The following is a 20593-nucleotide window of genomic DNA, read 5'->3' as shown; positions in this document are numbered from 1 at the left end:
GATATTGAGAAAGCCACCAGATGTGTTTAAAAAGAAGCGAAGACCTATTTTGCATAATCTTCAAACTTTACATAGCTAGAGATTCATTAGAGATGGTCATTGGAAAAGTGGACTTTCTGTTTACTCGATGGATTTCGGAAATATTTCAATTTTTCAAGCCGTATGTTTCAAGCATGGAAAGGAAAAAATTAGAAGAATACATTTAACATTTACATAACAAGAATAATTTAACATTTCGTAGAAACTGTTGAAAAACTGACTATAAGTTTTTCGATAAATATTTGCTTTTCATCACAAAATTTCTAATAATATACATACACACACACGCGCGCGCACGTTATATATGTTAGTACAAATACAATTTATTTCAATAAATTACAATCCATTGTATAATTTTTACATGATGAATTATTTCTTAATACGTATCTCGTTTGTATTTACATTTTTTTCGTAATTAATGTGCAAGTTTTAACATTACGTTAAATGACAATTATTATATTGCGGATTTTTATGGATTTATAGGAAATTTGAAAATGAAAAAATGCAGAGAATGCATCATATATCAATGCATTATATATTTTATTATATATTTTATTATTACTATTATATATTTAATGCATTATATATAATCAGTGCATTTACACATTTGATATAAAATAATATATCGAAATATATAAAATACCTAAAGTATAGTACTTTATTTAGTAAGTGAAACAATTGTCTATACCTACATTTCATTTTTTAATTATGTCCATAAAAATATGAATTTATATAAATATCTACAGTCTAACAATTATGAGTACAAAATATTAATAGCTATAGTTTACTAATACGAATATTTGCTACTAGGCGTTTGGTCACCTGGAAGCGAGCCACCGCCACCCCCTAAGGAACCGAGTCCTGGACAGAAAGAACCTCCAAAGGATACTGGAATCCCTCCTGTCTGGACGCCTTCCAGCGCCGGAACCAGTCCAGTTCCTGAAAAAAAGGAATTTCGACCGGTGCAATTCGAAAGCCCTATTCTGAGCCGAAAAAAGCCAGCGCAGCAAGAAGTAAGTTATCAAGAGACATATGCTACGATCCATTTCGTTCGCCCACAAACTTGAACGAGATTTAATAGTCTCGTTTCCACCCCACTAAAAATACGGAATGTAAACGTTTGTTGAAACGATCGAAATATAACGTTACTTAAAGGTTTATTATATTTACGTTTTTATTTATAATATTAGATGTATGAAAGAACTTTGTGCTATTATTAGGTCTACACGCCCCCGGAAATTTCTATTTGTTTTAAATACATCTCAAAGAAACTTCAAGTGGCTATAATCGTGTTGTTTCCTTGCTGAAACCCGTAAAGCAATATATACAGGGTGGTTGGTAACTGGTGGTACAAGCGGAAATGGGGTGATTCTACGCGAAAAAAGAAGTCGAAAATATAGAATAAAAATTTTTCGTTCGAGACTTTGTTTTCGAGAAAATCGACTTTGAATTTTCGCTCGGTACGCGTGCACTTTATCGCGTATCGTTATAACGGATCTCACTGTAGATCGTTGTCTCGATGGAAAAGTTAAAAAAAAATTTTTTATTCTATATTTTCGACTTCTTTGTTCGCGTAGAATCACCAGTTACCAACCACCCTGTATAATATACCAGTAATATAGTGCCGTAAATGCACTATTTGAACGAACACATTTTTTGTATTTTCATTGGTAAAAGGACCAAAGAATAAATTTGTAAATTAGTATAATTTTTCATAAATAACCTTTATTGTTGAAAACCTTCAATAATTTCTTTATTATGTATCCTTCATCGATGTTACAGAACTTTTAAAAGCATAGAATTTTTTTCGACATCTACTCATTACTATTGGTTTATAACTTTTTTTAGTAGACGCTTACTTATTTGAGAGATCATGCACATGATCGCTTAATAATCTCTCATTTATTTTCAAAGGGATATTTGACTATACACGAATATTCATGTATAGTAATGTATATAATATTTCCAGATTTGTGAAGATTTATTTTATTTATATAATTAATATATTACTATTAATACTATAATATATTAATATATTCCATACATCGTGGAATTAAAATTAGGATTCAGCTACTTTTGAGTTTTCGAAAATTTAAAATCATTTAAGTCTATTTATTATTATTAGCTATTAGTTGTACGAATGTCTTAATAGCACGAGTATTAATAGAAATCAGAATTGCTTTAGAAATTTATATCCCTTTATTATTAACGCTTTTTCTCCGTTCGTGTCATTTGTCAGAGTACACAGGAGGCCCCACCACCTTGGGAAACGGAAGAAGAAAAGAAAGAAACGTCCCGAAGTTGTTATGACAGCAGTACGCGAATTGTCAATTCGCATTCAGCACCTTCGCAAGGATTAAGTTCGTTAAGTTCAACACCTCATCTGCCACGTGCCCAGAATCCAACTATAACGCTGCTTCAGAAAGCAAGAGGTGAAAGACAAACCTCAACGTAAAAAATAGATTCATATAAAAAAAGAACGAATAATAAAGTTTTAGAAAAGTACGAAAGAACATTTAAATATAACACGCGGAAATATAGCTTTATTTAAGAAATTTAAAAAAATTTTAATGTATATTTTGATATTTATTATTACTACTATTTATTTGTTTTTCTTTACATGTACAGTTGCACGTACTCGAATTTGTTCATACTTGAAACAGAATAAGCTTCTTAATATTGAATCAAACAACTTGAGCTTTTTCGAGAAGTTGGAAGGATTAGTTTACTAAATGACGTGCAAAGGACTTTTCGAAAAATGACATTTAATTGTAATCGCAAAGAACATAGTGAAGTAGTAAAATAGTAAAGCTTGTAACAAAACTTTAAAAAATACGTTCTGTGGATTTACGTCAGTTACACGTATACATATACATAAGCTGCAAATTTAATCAAAATCGCTTAATGCAGAAACAAGCCGTAGCCTTCGGAATTTTCAAATTTATTGCAGTAATAAGCTGAAAGTAGTGCTAGTAAAAAACTGCAATTTTCACTATTTTTAATCGTTTGTAGCACATAGCAACGTTAACCGATTTCGATAAAATGTATATAACTGATATAAATCTACAAAACACATGTTTAAAATCTTCATTGCAGTCTTATATATGAAAGTTGTAAAAATCCAGCTGTACTGTTTTCTGCGCAATTCCAACCAATTGCGATTTTTTCGAAATTCTTTTATACGTCATCTAGTAAACTAATCCTTTCAACTTTTCAGAACAACTCAACTCTTTTGGTTTCGTTTTAAAAAAGTTATTCTGTTTTGAAAGATGTACGATTACGAGTGACAGTAATATAAATTTATAAATGTATGAACAAAAGAAATAAAAAATATATAAAAAGAATATATATATAATAGTAATAATCATTATATAGCATATGTATATAAAACATATACATATCATATAATTATATAACTATTAAATGTGTTATATAATTACATGTTATACATTATATTGCATATACGAAACAATTGTATAACAATTATATGTTATATATACATATATAATGATTATTATATATATCTTTTTTATATATTTTTATATATTTTTTATTTCCTATTTCTGAGGCATTTATAAATGTATACAATTACTGTCACTCGTAATCGTACACCTTGAAAAAGACAACAGAATAACTATTTTTAAAATTGGAGCAAAAGTGATTGTTATATATCCATTTATCTCGGAACACGCGATTCACTCGGATACAATTATCGGGATCCTTTATAGTGTTTTTGAAAATTAGCTCCGACCGGGTTATCGTGAAGAGTGATGAATGAATTGCCCCTTTCACTCATTTACTTGATATTGTCGCGTAAAATAACACAAGAGAACAACAACAACAAAAAAAAAAAAATAGAAAAAAAACTTTATTTTTCTTCTAACACAATTCACAATATTTCTTCCGAGCTCTAGGCGTGACTATCCAAGACTGAGACTTACAACTCGACTTCCGATCGGATTCGGTTATTTGTCTTTTGTCACCCCTCAATATCCCCACTATCCTTGAGTTTGTTAGGCATCCGCGATCGCCGCCACGCACGCCTTCTCCTCGAACATTCAGCGGAAGGATCGTTGGGATATTGATGGCTCATTAGGCACTTGGGCGATATACATTGTTTATACATGCCACATCTTTATCTCCGATTTTAAAGTGAGCCGGTCGTGACAGCGGCCTGGTCTCTGATGTGGATTGACGTTACAATATCGTCGCGATCAATATTTACAACACCAGGCTACAGATGCTCAGCCATGTCGAGTTACATGAATTACAAATTTTGTAGACTTTTAAAAAGTTATTACAAAGAATTTCCAATTGTCTGAACGTGAACTCTGTAAGGTGTATCTCACGTACTCCTTCGTTTCTCGTTCTTGCAGTCAATGTATTCATAGCAGAGCGTTTCGAAACCAGATAATAGCGACCAATTTATAGAATGCGGTCGTTAACAAATTTTAAATTACAACGTATATAAAAGAAAATATTTAACATGTTAATGATGAATTATCCTAGCTCAACGAAGTAAAAAAAGAGTCTAGATGTTTGTGAGGATGTAAATAATAATATTGTACATAGTTACTTTTCAGACAGACGGCTGATTTAAAATCGATGTATGATTGTAATAGTAACCATATATGTTATGGATTTTGCAAGTTAAATTTCAATATAAAACACATGAATTCCTTAGAATATAAAATTATATGATAATATTAGGTCGTCAGGAAGGTCTTTTTCCCGCTCGCCGCTCGGGGCCTTATTTCGTTCTGCTCGTGTAAACAAACCACCAGATCACTCCACCGTCAATCGTGTGGTCACTAGTTATCCTCTGGTAAGGCAAGAGAGCAGTTCTCGACGTTAGTAGAAAGTGCATCGAGTGTTTTTTGCGTGATGAAATATGGAAGACCAAAAGATGCATTTTCGTCACGTTATGTTTCATTGCTTTAAAAAAGACAGTACGCCTAAAAACACTGCAAAGGTGATTTGTGACGTTTGTGGTGATCTGTTTATAACTGTTCAAACAGTCCGGAATTGTTTTAGGAAGTTTAGAGCCGGAAATTTTAATCTGAAAAATGAAGATCGCAGCGAACGTGCATCCACCACTGATACTGACCTTATCAAGGCCTACCTCGATGAAAACCCAAGATCTAGTGTTCGTGAGATAACAGATACTTTAAACATTTCGCGAATAACGATTCATGAGCATTTAACAAAGCTTGGGTATGTTAATCGCTACGAAGTGTAGGTTCCCCATCAACTGACGGAGAGCAATCCCCTGAATCGAATCTCGACATGCGATTTGCTAATTCAACGCAACAAAAGAGTACCGTTTTTAAAAAAGTTTATTACTGGGGGTGGAAGTTGAATTCTCTGCGACAACACCGCGCGTAAGCGATCTTGGTCGAGTCGAGATAAGTGCCCTCTCAGTGAAAAATGGCATTATGAGGCTCCCGGAGAGATGGCAAAATGTGGTAGAAGAGAAAGGATCATACATTATTTAAGAAAAGTACACAGGAGGAAATATATTTTATACTTACCTGCTATTAAAAAAACGAAAAGAAATTTCCGGACAACCTAATATAATTACTAATTAATGATTTTATTACAATTCTCTTATAATACGTTTCATTCTAGCCTTTTCATTTGTTTCAAGGGATTTAATTTTAAACGTTTGGGGAGTGGAGAAAGTGTAAACACTTTTGGAATACGAATGATGAAAAATTTTGGAAGACAAAATGCGAGCGATGCTGATAGACGCGCATCTCTTGGGAGATTTTTGAGCAGAAATAGTCGTGACTGTAGCATGTACCATAAATGTAACGCCAACCGGTGTAAACAAAATGGCAACACCACTAGAAGAGTAAGTAGGTAAGAAGCCGACTGCTTTGTATTTGAAGATATTTAGGAGTATCACATACTATTATATACCCAAAGAGGCAAGAAATAAGTTAGGTAAAAGAGCAAAGAGAATATCTGTAAGGATATGTAAAGAACAGCTTACAGAATATATGATCTGAAAAGTAAGGAAATAGAGGTGGTGAGGGCGGTAAAATTGAATAAAGAAGTCAGCGGTTCTAAGCTGTTACAGGAAGGTGGATATGAAAGTGACTCGGGAAAAACAAGATATGTTGAAGGAAGCACAAAAGAATACCGTGAGGATGAAAAACAGATAACACCGTTGATTGAAGACATGGAAGAGGACGTAGAGAATCAACAGTAGGAAATTAGTGATAGCCTGTGTGATGATAATGTACAGAACAGGAATCACATGAGATAACATATAAAGGAAAAACTATCAGATTTAGAACATAGAATAAGTTTCAAACAAAGGAAAGAACACAAAGGCGAGGAGTAGAAAAATGGAACAGGCAAATAATGTGATGTTATGTAACATATTGATTTCTAACAATGAAGATGTGGCAGTGACTTCAGGAGAAACAGAAAACTGGAAGAAGGCGATGAATGAATAAATAATGTCCATGGAGCAGCGTAACGTGTGGAACTTGGTACCGAGAAAAACTCAAATGGGAGTTATAAAGAGCAAGTAGATATTCCATGTCAAATTCCGTGTCCTCAACAAAGTAGTACTGTATAAAAATAGATCGGTAGGCATTGGTTGTCAGCTAAAGTTAAGAGTACATTGTGAAGTATCCTCTGCACTGGTGGTAAAACTAGAGACTGTTAAGGCTATATCGGCATTAACCATTATATATAATTTAAAAATAAAGCAGTTTGATGTAAAATGCGCATATTTACATAATAAGATAAATGAAGAAGTTTATGTTATAATGTGGAATAACTCCCAGGATTTACAAAGGCTCGAGACAAAGCCTGTACTTGAATAGAAGTATATATGGAGTACCCCAGCTAGGATATCACTGGAATCAAAACATAAATGATGTTCTTAGGAACGAATGATTTAGGAATGCCAAGATTAGAGGAAGACCCATGCGTTCATAAAATTTAGGATAGAAATAGTATAATATTACTATATGCATATGTTGTGTGTGCATGCGCATATGCATGTTAAGTATAGTCAAGGAAATTAGAACTATTTCTAATATATGACATCCTATGACAGTAAGAGGAATTAATAAGCAAATAGAGTTACTTCAGAACCAAAATATTAATTTCTTAAACATGAAGATCGAGGAGAATGAATTAGAATTAAGTTTGTTTCAGACAAGTTATACAGATAAGATTCTTAATACAAATTAGTGCAATCCAGTAAAGACACCGATAGATTCACAACAAAATTTAGACATTCGCGATAATCCCACAACGGTAGACACGCAGATATATCGGGAAATGCTTGGGGATCTGTTTGTAGGCTCAGAGCCTAACATATCGTTCTGTACAAGCAAGTTATTCCAATACAGCCAAAACCCTAAATCCATTTAAAGGCGTTGAGAAGGTACAGGTACCAAAGATCATAGATTTCACTACAGAAGAGTAGGGTATAGCATAAACGCGACTACAGATGCAAACTGGAGCGTTACATCGGACGCAAAATCCTACAATGGGTACTCAATAAAAATAGCAACCAGCTTAGTGAGTAGAAAGAGCAAGAAACAGAACTCGGTGGCTTTTTCAAGGTGCGAAGTACAACTTATAGCAATATGTGATAGTTAGGTTAAATGGATTGTAAGTTTAATAGAGAATCTAGGTTTAGAAAACAAATATAGATTAGTATGATCAAAAATAGATAGCAATGCTACAATTGACCGAGTTAAGAAGGAAAATGTAACGAATCGAACAAAAACATCAAGTGGAAGGACTATTTTCTAAAGGATGAAATGAGGAATGGGATAAATTTAAGATATACATGTTCTAGAAAAATGAAAGCGGGTGTATTAATAAAGTCGTTAGAGTACGAGCGACATGTAAAATGCATCAATATGTTGATGTTAGTAGATAAAGCTGGCACACAGGACTGTAAGATAACGATGTTACTAACAGTAAGTACGTATGTAGCAACACACTATGAAAAGAAGTAAGATAATAAGAGTAACTTTAATAGGATGTGAACGAAGGTTAGAATAATATGTATTGTAAGAATATTGTAATACAACCGTTAATTTCAGCAATTATGTTAAATTGAAGGAATTCATGTGTCTTTTTATTAGAGCAATGTTGCCATTTTCCGAGTTCTTGCGCTTGTTTCGCGGGTTCCGAGTAAGGTACATGGCTCTGTATATATAGTTTTCTATTTTAATTATATATATACAGGGTGGTTGGTAACTGGTGATACAAGCGGAAAGGGGGTGATTCTACGCGAAAAAAAAAGTCGAAAATATAGAATAAAAATTTTTCGTTCGAGGCTTTGTTTTCGAGAAAATCGACTTTGAATTTTCGTTCGCTACGCGTGCACTTTATCTCGTCTCGTTATAATGGATCTCACTGTAGATCGTTATCTCGATGGAAGAATTAAAAAAAAATTTTTATTTTATATTTTCGACTTCTTTTTTCGCGTAGAATCACCCCTTTTCCGCTTGTACCACCAGTTACCAACCACCCTGTATATATGTTCAATTATATATTATACATATAATATTACATATAATTAATAATATACTTAATAATATATAAATGCATTATATTTATATTCTATATTTTGTACATGATACTCACACAACTCACAAAACTCATATGAAACTGATGCACATAATAATGAAGTGAATTATATACAGGATGATAAGTCTCACATTTGAAGTGTTTATAGTACTTGCTGAGAGTTTATTCTAAAATAAGACAATGTCTAATCAGTGAAATTCTATTCTAAAATCCTAAAAGCAATCCTTTCAATGTAAAATCAACGTTTATCATTTATTAGCGCTCCATGTCCTGATCACATTTCGCTTCTGACACAGAGAAATTAGAAGTGTTCATTACGAGTACAATGTTGTAAACACAAGGTTATTACTAATATCAACAAAGAATCTTTATTATTCGCCCAGTTCGGTACTCATTATTCCTATATTGTTAATGATGTCCATTATTTTTCTAATATGGAAATGACAAATATGTATTTTGTGCGTGACCTTGCCAATGGGAACACATGCAACCCGTAACTTGTACGCAGAAAAATGCCAACAGCCACATTCCATCTCCTAACATAAAAGCTTTCACAACGTGTATGTAAATTTGATTATTTTGCGTCATGTCATACTAACGTTGGGTGGCTGCGATTTGTTTCTGTTTCTATCGCTGATACGGAAGAACGTGTTTTGAGGATGGTAGAACAGAATCTAAGAACTCGAAAGCCTTCAACTATCGATTCACCGAACCGTACCCTTTATATTGTACTCTTTACTGATGTGGCTGAATTGGGTAGCAGGAATGGGATTACAAATTCTCATAATAGCTATGGATGGTCAGATGAAAGTCCTTACGCAACTATTGAATCAAGGCATCAAGAAAGATTCTCCTTGAATTTTTTAATCAGAGCCTATTAATAAATGGCTAAGTTGAAGTCTAAATCAAACCCTTGGAGAAAGGTAGATGAGACGAGAAAATCCTGCAGAATGGTCTCGATCGTCTGACTTAAATCCTCTGGATTCTTTATGTAGGAGTGTTTAAAGATTTTTGCCTACTCATAACCGATAAATAATGTGTTGGACTTATGATAACGAGTAGAAAATGCGCGTTGTAAGAATACGTGGCAAGGAAAGGATATTTGAAATTGTACGTCGATGTGTGATCCATAGATGTATGTAGCAATAGAGAGAAGATATATCGAATATCAATTATGAAGATCTGTACTGTAAGTGCATCTTGAATTTTTGCATAAATTAAATGTGTCGCGAAGAGAATCAATTGTGATACAGAACGCTAGTAAATAATAAAAATTGATTTTATACCGAGAGCATTGCTTTTAGGACTTATATCGATTAGACATTTTTTATTCCTGGGTGCTGTAAGTCCTTTGAGTATAGGAACCTTTTCTATCGCCCTGTATACTACATATAATAAATATTTTCAAACAAATTACCTGTTCTGAGCGAAATATTACCTCTATAATTTTTAAACGCAATATTGAACTTGTATCACGTAATAATCTTTCGTTTCTATTCGAACATTAACATATACTATTAACATTATTTCCTTTTTATAATTGGTTTTCGCTTAAGAAAGTTATTTTATTTCTATAACGTTATTTACTAATTTTTATACGAAAATAATTATTATTTTATGCAATTTTAGAGGGCCAATTACCGAAAGGAGCAGCCTATCTGGAGGAGACCGAAACGATAAAACGACCTCCGAGCGACGAAAAGCCGATAATTAGTCCAGGCGAGATCAGTGAGTACATTTTTCATAGATTCGTAACCGTCGAACATATATTTTATGACGTGTACCGAGCACGTAATTTGAGTTTAACCGTATCTATAAACTCTGTTTCGTGGATTCACCCGTGAATTACTTTTTAAAGTGTAATTTACCTTCATCCTGTGTTGTGTGAAGAATTCCCGTGAATGTTGACGTTACGCGTGGTGTGATAAATCATTCTTTACATTCTCGATAAAATTCGTGTGAAACGATTCTTTCCCGGTTACCGCATTATGAAATTAAGCTGATGTTCGCTCAGTTTACAACGTGAAGAAAGAGTACGAGAGCGAGCCAGAAACAGAAAATGAACCGCCAAAGAAGATGGCCGATTTGAGTCCTCGAAAATTCAATGGTATTGGCCCAACATCTAAGGAGGGTATTCCTCTCGTTTTAAGATCGGTAGGTCTCTGCATCCGTCTCTGGTTAAGAGTTAGTGAAAAATTTTAGAATTTAGGTTCATTAATGTATTAAGATCTCTTTAAACATATTATTAATCCCTTACTGTATTACTGACTTTTTACTGTGTATCTTATGTTATTTAGAAACAACTAAATTTAAAATATGATTCTTTCATTGCAATATTAAATTTTAGCTCAAATAATTCTTAATAACTTGGTTTCCATATATGCTTATATCAACCCTCTATAACTAGATTTCTTTTCGTTTGAAGACAGAAAGAAATTAAAAATTGTTCGTGACTTTCTACTTCAATTTGAACTGCTATTACGAGGTCATTTGTTTCTGTATAATTTTAAACTAATATAAATATATATATAGTGATAAATATACTACGAATGTTTATGCAATTTTAAGTTGAATACAGAAATTTGTTTCATTTACTTAAATATTATGACAAATACACTCTACTTTTATATATTTTTTTATAATAATATGTATTCTGTAAATTTTTACATATTTAAATTTTATATGAACATCTGCAGTCTAGTGATAAACAATTAAAATAAAATTTAAATATAATTAATAAATAAAATATTGATTAGTAATAATAAAATATACATATATTAAAATATAATAAAAATAAAATTTAAACATTAAGGTATTTTAGTGAGATGTCACATAGTGTTATAGAGGATCATGTACAATATTTATAACTGTCACATTCATACGAACGTCTGCTGTATAGTTAAGTTAATTAACTACAAGTAATTTTTCCACATTATTATTTACTTTCATAAAATTTAATTTTATTCTATGAACTGCACCGTATTTATAAATATTAAAATCTTTACATCACAGTGTGGGATTAAATAAATATCAGGATTTGTGTAATATGTACATATATGTAGGGTGTCCCAATAAATTTTGATTACTTCGAATACCTTCGTTAGTTCTAGATGCGTGGAAAATCTTTATTTACAAAGGAATATATTATCCTATATTAATTCAAAGAATATAATTTATTATGTATAAATTATTAATTAATTTGTTTCTTAGATAAAAATGACGTCCAAAGTTTTGGAAATCTTTCATTTAATGAAGTAAGAATTATTATTGGCATGTCTTATAGCTTCCTTTACATCATAAAAATTCTGTAAATAAAATTTTTCCATATCTTTGAAAAGGCAAACCTTTAAAGTACTCAAAATTGTTGAGACACATCTTATACCTGCAAAATGAATTATACAATTTTAAATTCTAAAAGTAAATTTCTTATCATACACAAAATTAAGAACAGAAGTAATTAGTAAATACTAGTACCAAAATTATTGAAGATCTGTTATTACGATAGTTTTGCGTTTTTCTCAGTCGAATGCTGTATATGGCAAAAAATTATTTAAATGATTCAATGACGTAAAAACCATTCAATTAAAATACATATGTACATATAATATTGAATCACGAAAATTATTTACCATGCCATTTTAAAACTAATGCATTTAGCTATGATATTTAACATTTTTTAACATCCTGCCGTTACGAATAAGAAACCTCATTGACTTTTATTTTAGAATTAATGAATTTTCTTCATGTTTGCATCATTTGATTAAAGAACTAAAATTTTAGGAAGTCAAGGAGAATAATCAAACAAAATGGTATAAGAAAATGTACGACTCGTTGCATCGTGCAGACAGAAGCGGTGAGTTTGTGTGGCAAATATGTACTGCGCAGCTTCAATGCTTATACGAAACAATTGAAAGTTGTAATAGCGATTAATATTACGAAAATGCTCAGCAGTATTTTCCTACTCTTTTTTCTTTTTTATTTTAACTAGTCTAACGAATAATATACACATAATAATGTTATGAAATAGTGATCTATTAGTAATGTTTAACATAAATTACCTCTATCTCATTAAAGGTTACCATTCTTCCACTTTCTTTTCAAATTAATTTTGTTTGATTGACATTGCGATTTTTCGAATAACATTTCGTATTGTCACAAATTAAATTCAGTGGCTTCTTGCAGTTTTACAGTTTTTCCGTGAATACATCTTTCATGTGAATTTACTACAATTTAATTCTAACTAAAAAAATACCGTCTCTTCTCAAAGAACAAATCTTTTTTATTCCAATATTAATATCGAAACACGTGTCTTCAAATCTTTGCTTAAATAACGAATCATTATAAATTAGAATAGATTAAAAAGTATTAAAGTATTATTCGAATAAGTATTCCAATTCTTAAAACAAGCAAACTATCAGAAAATCAGAAGGAGCTGAGATTAATATCTAATCTCATTTTCAGATGACTACATAACCGTTCATTACAAACAAAGAAGAGGTGAATACACGCTCCAACGAATTCAACATATTACGATATAAACGAATACTAATAAATGAAATAGTTTAGAAAATTAACACAATCGTGATAATGGCCTTCTTGTTCGGTCGAGATTTCGCTGTTTTTAACCAGTTAACTGCGTTCGACGTGTATATACAGTGTCCACACAGTGTGCATTAAACGTATCGATAACTTACGTAACACGATACATACGTTGACTCACGAAAATCTTCCAACATTTCTTAAAACAGAATAACTTTTCTAAAATTGGTGTAGTTTTTTCGAATTTTTTATGTATATAAAAATATAGGAAATTATATGGAACAGGGGCGACTCGTCGATTCCAATGACCTTGAAGCATGTTGTCAAGGTCATTCTGAACAACTTTTTCCTTTACATGTTACAGTCGCTCGACTTTAGTTTTCGAGATACACATACAAATATTTTTATTACTATACATATGTATATTTAACGATACGTAGCTTTTTTGAATCTTGGTTAGATTAATCTATCGTTCGTATCTAATCGTATCGTTAATTTTAAAAGCAAATTGGAATTAATTTCAAGTTATATTTGCGAGATCTGTAGCAGGAAATATTACTTCCCGTTTTTCTATCTTTATAAATACGTTCTATGTTTTATGTATGAGCACCGTTGTCCGTATCAACAAAGTTCATTTTATGATTTATCGCTAGATGCTTGTATCTTTCCTCGTTTAAGTATTTATACGAATTCCAACAGTCAGACATAACTGGCATACCTGGTTTGCTCTGTTCTTTAATGACGGTGACTAAAGTGGTGAAACTCCGATCGGAAACTAGTATAATAAACATCTCCTTGTTTATGCGTTGAATTCTGCCAAAAATTCATTGCCCAGTCACAAGACGATCTTTGTTAATTCCCCCCCCCCCATTTTTGTTTCAATAATTCGATTACTTCAGTTTCGTTTCGACAATTTTGTTTTCACTTCCTGTTTACGTAGAATGTTTTTCAACCCACAAGATACATATATCTCGGCAAAAGCTGGCCCAACCGACAGCTGTTCGCGAGGAAGTGCTTACTGAGGTAGTCCCAGTGTTATACGGCAAGCAGTTTATACACAAAGATGTATATTGTGAAACGTTATTTTTGTAAGCACCAGTTTCTAGATGTCTTCATACGTTCTCTATTTCGACCTTTGATACAATAAGTATCATAATATCTTCATCATTCATTTGTTGCATTTAGTGCAAATTCATCATGCCATGAAACACTGTTTGGCCAATCAAAAACCTATCGACCATTCCGTAATTGCTGTAGATATCCAAGAATTTATATAGCTTCATGTCTAATAACGTATGCTAATACGGTTAATAATGAAACACGTCTTCACGTCTCAACTTGTAAAAACAGATAGATAAAGCAGGGCAATTCAATTTATAATGGAACACCATATATATAATGCAACACCAATAAATTATCACAGCTATTCGAGAATATGGACAACCTATTCAGTAAGAATTTATTTGTCTTGAATTATTTAAATAACGGCATTCTTCTGATGAAAGCACGAACACGAGTAATGCTGCACGCACAACTGCGTCTGCGAAACTGTAAGAAATATCTGTTACATTTTAATTAAAAATTAATATTATCGATATATTTATTACGTTTGAGTATGCGTTAATTTTTTAATCAAGTGAGTGCAAATCGGCAACTTTTGCGTAAAATAATAAAAATTACTCTATTTCGTAAAATAATATCAATTATTTATTCGCATATTATTATCATCTCTTGCAATTGTTGCCGACTAGCGTAAAAAGGCCAACCCAAACTCAGACTCATTACATTGATAATATTCATTTCTATTTTAATTATAACAGACATTTCTTACAGTGTCGCGTATGCAGTTGTGTACGCAGCTTTACTCAAGCTCGTTTCACCCTTGTGCGCATACATAAACAGAAGATATAGTAAGGAGCAAAACTGAACACACATTCAGCATTTTAATATAAATGGTATTTTATTCATTGTCTGTATATAGAACACAAGAAAAGCAAATTATATAGTATTATATAAGTTCATGTTATCATCACTGTTTTGGTAAATAAAAATTGTTTTCGTGAAATCAGTTTTGTACCGCAAAAAGAGCTGTCGGAATCAACTAGTGTAAACATGAACTTTGTTAACAACTAATGTTGATGCCCGGGATCAGAATTGTATTAGCAATTAATCTGTTGTAGTTTCTACAATAAAACACATCAAAGCATCTTTAATATTTCGTAATGAAATCATTATCGCGAAGCGTGATGAATAGTGTTATCTTTCAACTAAAAAATGGTTTGTCAACAAACAAGTTGCTTGCGAAATCTTTTCTTATCGAAACGATATTGTAGCGATGTCCCTACATATTTTTGAGACCATCCGAAATTGTTATCTTCTAATTAGAAGAGAGGATTAAGATACATCACCTCCGACGTTGTAACAATCGGATCAATAACTGCAAAATTATTAGAAAATTATTAGATATGTTAAAGAAAATTAGTAATTAGACGGCTGGAAGAGCACTAAAGGAATTTCATTTTATGGTAATGGAAAAGAAAAAAAAGCCTGTTTTTCCAAAGATCAATATCAAGGCCTGCCTACGTTTCGCAAAAAAAAAAAATATATATATATATAATATTTGGACTATTAAACAGTGGAAAAAAATGATTTGGTCTGAGAAATCTAAACTTAATCGATTTTCATCGGATAGACGTTTGTGGTGCTGAAAGAGAAGAAGTGAAACTAGTCTATTGCCACGTCATGTTAAGCAAACAATTAAATTTGATGACGGTTTGATTATGATACGAGGATGCATTACAATATCCGGTGTAGGTTCGTTACATCGAATCGAGGGAATGATGAACCAATAGATCTATAAAGACATTTTGCAAGAAAACTTACCTGAAACAGCTGAAAATACGTCGGTATCAGAGAATGACGTCATATTTCAACACGACAATGACCCTAAGTATCGTATCAGGCTGTCCCAAAAATGTGTATGACCCATTTTGTAGTAATATAACAAAATGGATCATACGTAGTTCAGTAAAATAATATAAAACAAAAAATGTTAGCATCATTATTATCTTCTTATAAAACGAAAGAAACTTTTGAGACAACCTATAGTATTAAGAATGTGAAAAATTGGCTACAGGTTCAGCTCTTCCAAACCATAGAATGACCTGATCAAAGCTCAGAATTAAATCCTATAGAAAATGTCTGAGCACATATAAAAATGTAGTTGGCAAATGGATAGGATGCTCCCCTATGAACCTTAATGATTTATGGCAACGAGGGGCAGGGACAATTGTATTTCATCACGCAGGAATATTGCGAGAATATTACATCAAGCATGCTAAAATGTGTTCGAGAGGTTACTGAATATTAAGTTTACAAACAACTACTATCTTCATTTAAAATTACTTGCGGTGCAAAACTGATTTCACGAAAACAATTTTTATTTACCGAAAGAATCACTATAACACGCACGATAAAATTTTTTAGGTATATAAAACACTATATATTTTGCTTTTTTCGTATTCTATATGCAAACTATTGAAGTGGTCATCACGTCTAAGAAAATCCTACATCTGGTCTTTTTAGTTTTCTCAAGCACTGAATCCATTGACAGCGTATAGACAATAGACTGGAACGAAGGCAGACCATAGACAGTAGACAGGCGACGATGGCTTCGGGACTTTCAGTTATAGGGTAACAGTGCTAGCGTGCGGATCGGGATCAGCTCAAATTATATTCCTACTTGTACTTACACTTCTGTATTAAAATATATTTTCTACTTTACAATTTATCTACGCGTTTCTCTGTTCATACATCTAATAACCTCGACACAAACAATGCGTAAAAACTCCGAGTATGTGTTCAGTTTTGCTCCTTACTATAAACGTTAGGGTTTGACTAGGTCATCCTTCCCAACCGCTGGTAACCAATACAGACACCGTCACGGATGCACAATGATAAAGCAGAATCCACTGTTCTGACACCGATTGTTTTTTGTGAATGTCTCAGATATGTATTAAGAAGTCATTGAAACTGGAGAGAACGTAACGGTTCTACAGTTTCACTATGTAATTACCCAAATATGTTGTGTAGATTTATGCCAGTTACATACAGGATGTTCGGCTACAGATATAAAAAAATTTAAGGACATCAAGAATTTAAAAAAATGCATTTTCAGCTTTGTCCTTTAGTTATTGCAAATTAAAAATTAGTCGAAATATTCCTGTGCGCGAGCAAACTTTGCGCGAACGAAAGTAGGTCAGCCTAAGCAACGGCTACACAGCAACCCTCACATCGAACGATAAATGGGCAGCAGCTTACATCGTAAAAGTCGTAGAGAGCGATGCGATCGAATAGATATGAATATTATAATGCGCCATTGCACATGATCATGATCATCATCGGTAATTTGTGTGAAAAGTGTGTTTGGTTCATGCAAGACAGTGTTCGATCACATTTAGTAGCACCTCAATAATACTTAATGCATATGTGATTTTTCTGTGGACATCCGCGGACAGGACGATCACGGTGCGTGTGTGAAATTTGTATAAACATTGTTTATGTGTTATTATTTATTAATTATTTATAGACGCAAAGGATTAGAGGAAACAGCAATCCTCCTTCCTCGAAAATTCCATGAAACGGTTTTCGATATTATAGATTTTATTTTAGATCTGTTATAGATTTTAATGAGTTTTTTAAATGTTTCATTTGCGATTTGTCATACGAAACGTCGCGCAGGATGATTTACGTTTTCGAATGTCATAATCTTCTTCTCTACTTGTACGAGGTAAGCTACTACTGGCCATGTATCGTTCGATTTGAAGATCGCTGTTCCAGCTGCTCAGATTTGACCTACTTTCGTTCGTGTAAGAAGGTTTGTTCGCGCACAGGGATGTCTCCCTTGATTTTTAAGAATCGACAACTAAAAACAAAGATAAAATCGCATTTTTTACATTTTTGGTATTTATATTATTCTAATTTCAAGAATCACCCTTTAAATCTTCTTAGACCTGCAGCCCCTGTATGTGCTGAAATTTTATCGAAATCGGTTGATGCAGAAACGAGTGGTATGGACCGATATTTTTAAATTTACTGCAGTAATAGGCGGGTAGTCGTGAAAAACTACTATTTTCACCATTTTCCATCGCCTGTACATAGCAATGTTAACCTATTTTGATAAAATTTTTAGCATGCGTATATTTTTTAGCTGTAATGTATTTTCGAGGCGATATATGTAATGTCAAGTAGCTCGCCAGTATTTGGTCTTACGATTATTTAAGACCGGGCTTTTTAATTTATGGTCAGGTTTCGCTAAAGCCGAATTTACACCGTTTCATTTTGGAGGAATAGTATACATTCGGTTTAAGGACCTCGCCAAGGTGCTTCAGTGAACGTTTGAAAAGTCGACGACTCGAAGTTACGCGCTATCTATGCGTGAGATGGCAAGATTCAGTGATGGCAAGCGGCATAATGTTGCATTGGCAAAGAACAAAGACTTTGTTCAAGGAATCTGGCCGCAAAGTAGGGAAAGCAGTGGTGACTTTTGGCAAATAGACCGCGAGGGATTGCCCGGCACTTAGAGCTTTTCCGGCAAGCTAAATCAATCCAAGGGTATTTGTTTCAATGCATTTATACGGAACCAATTCCACTGGTAAGCTAAATTGACCCAGCCACATAAAAAATGGATTCTATACAAATATATGGAACCATTTACACTGAAACCAAGCCCAACTACCTCGAAGGCCCATCTAGCTCGAACTATCTTGGGATTGGCTCTTGAGCAATTCTTCGGAGATCTCACAAAGGGGGTCTTTTTCTCTTCTCACTCCTAATCCATCCCACTATCGATCGATCGTCATACTACTCGTTCCTGCTTGTCAGTTGTGTATAAGCTCCTTGCGATTAGCAATCCAAGTTTATTCGAATGATGAATAGCAGATAAAGGATAAACAAGAAATACACAATTAATATTAAGCACTTAGTATTGTAATGGTGAAAAAGTACACATATTTGGTTGTTAATATCTAACAGAAACCCAAAACTTAATGATTTCATTTACGTTTGTCAACATTTCCACAACCTTTTTTTACTTTTGAGACTATTTTTTAATCATTCGAAAAAATTTTTTATACTCGTTTGATCGAACACCCTAATTTTAAAAAGAGATTTAATAAATATGCTACATAATAAATGACAGATAGCAAATTTAATTCTTGAATAATTAATAATTTATTAATCCCAACCTAACCTATGACTTATCTGCTGAAAAACTGCAGACATTGTTGTTTCTGCTACAATGAGCGGTCATGAGCGGCGGACTTGATGACTCTGGCGTGCCGTGCGCGTTATAAATTTGTAGCAGCCCCTCGAGAAGTTCTTCGTACCCTTGTGAAAGGCCTATTTTCTACCAGAAGACGGTCTTCGCCTAGTCTCGCAAAATAACGAGCATCGCTATCGATCAGCTGTAAATTGTAAAATCGGCGGCGTGTCTTCGCGGAAAAACTATTTAATTTGCATTTTATATGTTTTTCTAACAATAAATAAAATCATTAAAGAAATTTAAACGCGAAAGCGTTTCTGTTAAATATTAACATCCAAACATATGTGTAGTATTACGACAGAAAATTTGTTTGTCATTATGATATTAATTGTTATTTATATTGCTCCGTGGTAATTCTGGACAGTTCTTTGTTTCGTAATACATTTTTTTTATATCATTATTTTTCGAGATATGAAGATCGAATTTATTTTCTAAATAAGACTATATATTTTTCTTCGAATCGTTTGATGGCGCTTGTAAAGACGAATTCAGTAACTTTATAATGTACGATCGATTCCAATTAGTTTTTAAGATATTGAGCTCACCAATTTATTGATTTTTGGGGAAGAAACTTCACTGCAATGAAAAGGTACAGATGATGGCCTTCTTAGCGTTTAAAATGCCGTGTACTAGACATATTCCCTCTTGAAAAAAATACAAGGTCTGACCCAAAAGCGGCAATTCAGCGTAACATAGATTGGACTGACTTTCGGTGGATCTCTCACTTTATCCTACAAAGTGCTAGGTTATCTACAGAAATTTCTAACATGCATAACTAACATATATCTACAAAAAGTATTTTTTAAATGTTCACTGCAGTCTCGAAGATAAAAAAAAAAGGTAGTAGAAAGTGATCTATCTTACTATTTTCTTCACGATTCCGACCAATTGCAACTTTTTCGAAACATTGTTTACGCATTAACCACCTAAAAAGTAAGTAAAGTAAGCTTCCTAACTTTTCAAAAGAATTGGTCCAATGTTAAAAAAGTTATTCTGTTTTAAAAAGTATTCGAATGCTTTCGTGAGTCAGAATACATTGTACATAAGCATTCGGTGTTAAATAGGAGTATGCGGATACCCGAAATTACGAGTTCTCGGGCTTCGTAAGGGGTCGGATAGAGCAGG

The 20593-nt window shown here is 32.9% G+C and overlaps 1 protein-coding gene across 1 annotated transcript in view; it reads left to right on the top strand.

Annotated features, from left to right (window-relative positions):
- Window positions 1-20593, top strand: part of LOC117211777 — a 377618-nt gene that overhangs the window by 251483 nt on the left and 105542 nt on the right. The window contains exons 11-16 of the mRNA XM_033456000.1: window positions 850-1052; window positions 2279-2471; window positions 10237-10335; window positions 10622-10761; window positions 12388-12460; window positions 13069-13104. Coding sequence (XP_033311891.1) covers window positions 850-1052; window positions 2279-2471; window positions 10237-10335; window positions 10622-10761; window positions 12388-12460; window positions 13069-13104 — 744 coding nt within the window. The remainder of the gene's footprint in view (window positions 1-849; window positions 1053-2278; window positions 2472-10236; window positions 10336-10621; window positions 10762-12387; window positions 12461-13068; window positions 13105-20593) is intronic.

Source organism: Bombus bifarius, unplaced genomic scaffold, assembly GCF_011952205.1.
Source record: "Bombus bifarius isolate JDL3187 unplaced genomic scaffold, Bbif_JDL3187 scf7180000008243, whole genome shotgun sequence".
Classification (NCBI taxonomy): domain Eukaryota; kingdom Metazoa; phylum Arthropoda; class Insecta; order Hymenoptera; family Apidae; genus Bombus; species Bombus bifarius.
This window is presented reverse-complemented; position numbering and strand designations above follow the sequence as displayed.